We start from the raw sequence: 7,051 nt of genomic DNA, 5'->3' as shown, positions 1-7,051 counted from the left end.
AATCTGATTGCATTGCTGAAATGTTCTTAACTTTTTGATAAGTACAATATGTGTTAAAAGTGTTTTTACTGGAGCTGCATGTACAGTTCTAGTGTCCTGCCACAGACATAATATATAGACTAATACATAGACTCACCCAACATGTAAGCATTCCCAATAAAGGCACCCCAACAAACAATGACATGTATATTAAATGTTTGTGACGCACTGAAATTAGGCCTATGTCTGACACACGTTTCTTTGTAGCCTATTCACTTTACATTAGCTATTACTGTATGCAAAAGTACCCTAACAGAAGTCAGTATGAAGCAGCCTATTTAACCGTGTATCTTATATACAAACACGCGTTTCCTTGTGCTGTCTCCAGTGATCCTGGATTGTGCAATGAACCCGAACACTTTCCTCTCGATGACAGCTTAGCATCTTAGCAACAGGGTCGGTTGCTGGGCCCCGAGGCACCACGTAGCAACTTAATTAGCCCCTACTTATTTTTTGACAAGCAGGGACCTCCCATTATCACACTGAAGCGATAACTCGTGGTTGGTACCTACATGGCTGCTTTTCCTCAAGCGGGCATGAAGCCCAGTCACATCAGCAGCGTTTTTTCTGCTTGACATAGCTTTGCCGTGTACACAGTAGTACATCATCGTGGAGAGATTCATTTAACGTTAAAAAAAAAAAAAAAAAAAAATACCAAAGAGAATCGTCCACTGGTTCTATCTGCGAATCAATCCATCAGGTGTGCATCAGGTTCTGACCAATATCTTCAACTCCACCCCTCGTTTATTAGAATTAATATTAAACGGTGTTTCTAAAGGGAAGGTTTTGGTTTATCTCGAAAAACGAAGTCAAGAGCAATTGTTTCTGGCTCTGTTTTTTGGGTGTTGCAAGCTAAGGCTGTGTTGTGCAGAAAGCTCATCGTGAAGAAGAGTGTGGTATCAAGTCCCGCGGTTAAAAGAAAAAAAAAAGTTTTTTTTTTTAACGGTGCTCCAACTACAAACTGTCAGCTTAGAAGTGCAAAATCACCTTTTCAGAAGGTGCTGGAGTCTGCTTTCTGGATGTTTTCCTATCATCTGATTATTGAAATACTGAGGTAAGCTGTCTTCTTCAAATTCGACCCTGTTATTGTATCAAACATATTATTAATGGGTATTGTAATACCAAATGTAATGCATTTTATATATATAGTGTGTTCCTTTTTATGTAAAGCAAACATTAAAAATAATCTAGTTTATGAACTAGGTTCTGTTTATTTGTTTACCTATATTTTATAGGTTTGTTAAGGGTAGTAACATTAATTACATAGTTGTATTAATAGTTATAGTAAGATATTCCTAGATGAAAAATGAATTATAAAAATAAAAATAATGTCTCATTTATTCATAGGACTTGTCAGACCGTCAGTAAGTAGATATAATAAGCCGTTATTTAATTATGCCATTAATAAATGACCAGGAAGCTGACCAGCAAATTTCTGCCAAAGCATGTATATATTTTTCTAAATGCAAGCAGAGGATAATTCACTATACTAAATAATGAAAATAAGGAAACTACAGTATTACAGTATTGCTAGCAAAGTTATATTTTCTAAATATAACCAGGAAGTCCTAATCAGTTCCACTCCATTGTCTTCTTTTTCAGTCATTATACTAAGGAAGGAGAATCCTAACTGGATGTGAAATGGTTATATCTACGCCGTTTGATCCATTTTTAATATTGGGTACCACAAGATTGCCTGTATGCTTCGAACTGCCTGAACGGTTAAGAAAAAGCCAGAATGTTTTCAGATTCCCTGCTGCTTCCCTCTGCTTACACTTACAGAAGTGTCAGATCTGCATGCAAAAACATACTGTTTGCACTCCTGCTTTGTGCAAATCTAACCAGCAGTGCATTTGAGAGCTGTCCAACTGACTGTATTTGTGCCAGCGACATTATAACCTGCAGCAACAAGAATCTGCCTACTTTGCCTCGTATTGTTTTCCAATTTATTTCCAGGTTGGACGTAAGCTATAACAGGGTAGTTCGGCTCAATACAGACTGGGCTCCAAATCCTCTTGATAAGCTTAACACATTGATTCTCAGCCACAATTCGATAAGTCACATCACCACCGGAGTGTTCAGCAACACGCCTAATGTAAGATACCTAGACCTGTCGTCCAATAAGTTGAGCAGTTTAAGTGAAACGGTTTTTCAAGACCTGACAGAGCTGGAGGTGTTGCTGCTTTTTAACAATGCAATAACCCAGATAAAGGCAGGTGCCTTCGGAGGACTGCATGCATTACAGAAGCTGTACCTGAGCAGGAACTTGATCACCCAGTTTCCCTTGGAAGTCCTTGTTGGAAAGCTGAGTCTTTCCCATCTTGAATTGTTGGACCTGTCTTTAAACTCTCTCAGAGAAGTGCCTGTTCAGAAGATTATTTCACTGCCAGCCAGTCAACAGCATGGGCTGTACCTTCATGATAACCCATTTACTTGTGATTGCACATTGTACACAATGCTAATGTACTGGTACAAGAGGCAATTCCGCCCCGTCGTAGATTTTAAAAGTGATTACAACTGTTTTTTTCAGCCTCATTTGAAAGTGCCCATTAATCTGTTCTCTCAATCGGAAGACTTTATGAACTGCGCCAACAGCACCATCAATGGTTCTTTTCATTATTTAGGAATGATTTATGAGGTGAGTTTTGGGGACAGGTTGGTGGTACACTGTGACAGCAAAATAATTGATGGAAATTCAGTTTTTTCCTGGGTAACTCCCAGCCAAGAATTAGTCCAGCCAGGCAACCATAGTCAAAATCTGAATGTTTTTGTCAATGGAAGCCTGGAGGTCAGCCATGCACAAATAGAAGACTCTGGAGTCTACACGTGCATTGTCATCAACAGCAGAAGAAAGCTTAATGAAACTATAGAGGTCACAATTAAAGTGAGTAACTCCACAAGTGACAGGTCTCGGTCTCATGGGACGTTCAGCACTGCCTTCACTACACTTGCAGCCTGTGTGGCCAGTATTATTTTGGTGCTCATCTATCTCTACCTTACCCCTTGCCGTTGCTGTTGCAGAACAAGGAAAACTAAAAGAAAACCAAACCTTGGCAGTGCTAGCTCATTCATTCTGAGCACCACTCCGTCCAGTGACACCCAGCCGAACAAAAAAGCCAGTACCGGCAAAAGAGTGGTGTTCTTGGAGCCGGGGAGAGAACCAAAACAAGGCCAGAATGGAAAAATAAAGCTGCTTCCTGCTGACCAGGTCATTACCGAAAGCATATTAAAGAACAGTAAAACAAAGTCAGAATCTGACTCTGTTAACTCGTTCTCAGACACCCCTTTCTTGGCTTAGCCTGCATGATAAGATTGAACTGACTCTTATGCTATGTGTAATCTTAGCCAGCCAGCTTGGTTGATGGAAAGATTAGATCTGTTAAACTTGCAGCTCTTTTATCAAACAAACAGGTACTGTGTAATTGTAACAGGGTAATGTACATGGCCAGCGACTGGGCATACTGCACCTCATGTCCGAGTGCATTATCCCTCCCTGGTCATGATCACAAGCTTGCTGTAGGGCAATACAGTTTAAGTTTGAGATTTAGTTACATCAAAGAGATTGATTTATCTTCAGAAGTGAACAGACCGCACATGTCTTAATTTGAAAAACAAAAGTCTGCTAACCCAGGTGCTGGCAAGCAATATCAACTGGGAATTTTGCAGCTATTTTCATCTGAGCAAGAATGATTGTTTGTATGTGCTAGAAAATGAAAAGCCTGTTGAGTTAAAGGGTAATTTATGTATAGTGGATTAAAAATAAACCAATGGTGGGAAATGTGTAATTTATTATTTTTATAAAGTGTTAATGATGGCACTGAGACTGAAACGCAGATGTATGATAAGGGTTGCTTTTATAACTTAGATATTTTTTTTGTTTTGTTTTACTTTAATTCTAGAAATACCATTATATTTTTGCAAACAAACAGAATACAATCTGGAAGAATTTTTAGTAAAATTGCCTCTTATGAAGCATCTCTGTATCATAAATCTTAGAAAGGTTATATTCAGGCTCAGGGCATGTATAGTGAAACATTTTGAAAAGAATATTGCCTACTGGCTGAACACAAAAGATGTACAGCATAGATTTTGGACCATTTGTGTGACGTGCAGGCAAAATAATTGTAAGCAGCAGATAATTGCCAGACCACTGTGGATTTAGTGTAGGTTGAGACACCTGCAGAGGTAAACATATAGCAGAAATTCTCATTTTATGACTTTTTATGTAATGGTTTTGTTTTGCATTAAATTATTTGAAAGGACTGCTTGTTCCTCTAAACACAGGATAAAACATAAGAGGTAAATTAAGTCTGAGCACTTGTGTCCTGATATTATTGAAGTGATAAGATTGATCCTTCCATGCTTTCAACCTTTGTACTGTAGCATATATTTTATTCTGAACATAAATAAGTAATTTCAATAAGCTTTAGGCAACCAAGCAAACTCCTAATATGAGCAAAACTGTGCCTTCATACAAGTCCCTCTTTATCTCATCATTTACTATGTGGGCATTCATTTTATGGTCATAAATTATTTGTATGCCTTTTATAGAAGCATATGCAGTGATGACCATCAGATTTATCAAAAGCTAAATGATGCTCTCATTTTAGATTCTCTAGTCTGTGATAAGGATTAAATGATATTACCAAACTTAATTATTAGACTGGGTTTTTAAACTGTAAATGTGCTGACTGAGTATAATGTGTCCTTAATCCCCCATCATAGTCATATCCTGTAATCTGCTTTTACGTATATCATCTTTTTAATATAGATTATTTTAATTAACGATATTATTTAATAACACTATTCTTACTGCAGACAAATCACATTACCTGAAGTCTTAAAACGCTTTTTAGGATTGTTAGTGCAGTGTCTTCATTAACTTAAATTGTTCAGTAAATACCTACAGTATTGCCCTAACTGGGTAAAACTAATTGTTGTGTGTCTAAATACTGATTGCATTATTCAAACAATGCAATGTGTTTAAATGGTTTCATAATCACCAAATATTGCCCAAAATGTGTGTACCAATGTATATGTGGTACTGTGCCGTATGTGTGGAATTAGCTGAACAGAATTGTAATTTTAGAGTTCTATGTTAGTCAGTATTATGAATACGTTTAGATATTTTCTTTCACACTATGCATTGTAATTATTTTGGTTTTGTTATACTTGACAAGCTTAATGAATATGGTCTCTATTAGTCAGCTGTTGTTAAAAATTAAATTCAAAATAAAACAATGCACGTTTTTGTCTTTATTCTTTTTGTTTGTATATGCATTTTCATTTTTATTTGTGTACCTTCCTATCGGACATTTATTACATGGTTTTATCATTGATAGATTTTGCCCCATAGGCCATCAAAGACAGATAATAATAGCTGAATAATCAGTACAATACCATGAAACCACATTCTACAATTTAAGCCACTTACTGTATTTGCAGATGATTCAAAATGACATTTACTGGCACTAATGGCTTTCATTTTTGTTTATTTCTAGAGACATTTCTTTTTAGAGTTTGTTTGTCTTGTTTTCTGCATTAAAGAAAAAAAAAACAATACCAGAGCATTCTGATATGAGTCAGTTTAGCTATTGAAGGAATATAGTACTTTTTTTAATGTGTATTACTTAGAGTGATTATAGCTAATGTAAAACAAATAAATGAGCATATAAATCGAAGTTTTAGTTAATAGCTTCACTGCAATAGCTAAAAAGAAAATCCATAAATATCATCTGTCATGCAATTCCAGTTATCACATGTGCAGTTTTGAAACTTGACTTCCTAGGTCATTGTACCTGGAAAGTAAAATTCTACCCACAGCCTTCTTCCATGTTATTAACCTACTGTACCAGACATGCATAAATAGATCATAATCATTTAGTAAAGATTCCAGTCATGTTGAGTTACATAGTATTTGATCTAAATCAAATTTTTAAATGAGTGTTTTACTATAGAATCTGTTTTGGGCTTTATATATATATATATATATATATATATATATATATATATAGTGTATATATATATATATATATATATATATATATATATATATATATATATATATATATATACACACACACACACACATTTGGTTTCTGTACATCCACATCCTAGAACATCCACATTTAGCATTTCATTCCTGAGTGCAAGGACAGTGAATTTGACATACTTCATATCTGATAAACATGTTGCTCCCGTTAGCATACTGTTATAGGTTCCAAAAGACCCACAGGAAATATCTTTTTGTCTAACCACTGCTAAGTGTGCCAGTTGCTTGTACTACTTTATTTCACCTCCTTGATTTATGGCACTGGGAAATTGGTGCTGTCTTTTATTCCATGTACTTGCTGTACTGGGACCTTTAATTAGACTCCTAGCATTTTTCATGCCGGAACCAAGGGCCTAGAATGTATTGCATGTGGGATGTTGCAATTCATCATTAGCCAAATAAAATGTAATAATCTTTAATAATTCCAATTTCATTTCACATATACAGGGACAGTCCTCTCAATGGGATCATTTTAATGTAATTTTAATATTTTAGCTTCTTGAAAATAAAAATAAAAAAATAAAACACAGTTCGTCTTAAGGTATGGATAAAGTTTGAACTTAATGATGCATAAACAGTAGTGAAAAAAAACAATGGGGTCTATTTTAATGCTCTAATGTCACTCTTTAGCTTGATATTTAACCTGCTGGTGTTTTCACACAGGGCTGATTTATTGTGATTTATTGACCCAAAGTAAAATTATGCCGGGCGACAGTAATTAAGCAGAGTGGTAGATTAGGCATTTCCAATACCAGAACAAGTCTTTAGTCGAAGAGCTACTATTGTATTGGTCTTTCGATAAACAATATGTCCAATGATCAGCAAGGAAGGGATTTATATCTTGCCTTAATGCATTATGCTCCTGCTATACGCCAGAGTTTGTCTCCTTCCCAGCCTCCACCTGTTTTTTTGGCTTTGTCTAATGAGGAGGTCGGCTATCCAGCCCCCTTGCCCATGGCT

At 36.0% G+C, this 7,051-nt stretch overlaps 1 protein-coding gene across 1 annotated transcript; it reads left to right on the top strand.

The window, feature by feature from the left end:
* Positions 1–402: 402 nt before the first annotated feature.
* LOC117415245 (amphoterin-induced protein 2-like) lies at positions 403–5,280 on the top strand. The gene is made up of 2 exons (XM_034025323.3): positions 403–1,093; positions 1,642–5,280. Exon 2 carries the CDS (start codon positions 1,778–1,780, stop codon positions 3,335–3,337), a length of 1,560 nt encoding a protein of 519 aa, XP_033881214.2. The 5' UTR covers positions 403–1,093; positions 1,642–1,777; the 3' UTR covers positions 3,338–5,280.
* The last annotated feature ends 1,771 nt before the right edge of the window (positions 5,281–7,051 follow it).

The sequence above is a fragment of the Acipenser ruthenus genome, chromosome 7 (genome assembly GCF_902713425.1).
Source record: "Acipenser ruthenus chromosome 7, fAciRut3.2 maternal haplotype, whole genome shotgun sequence".
Taxonomy (NCBI): Eukaryota; Metazoa; Chordata; class Actinopteri; order Acipenseriformes; family Acipenseridae; genus Acipenser; species Acipenser ruthenus.
This window is presented reverse-complemented; position numbering and strand designations above follow the sequence as displayed.

Coding starts and splice junctions, on each gene's coding strand:
- LOC117415245 (XM_034025323.3), top strand. CDS start 1,778: ATGTTTTCAGATTCCCTGCTGCTTCCCTCTGCTTACACTTACAGAAGT.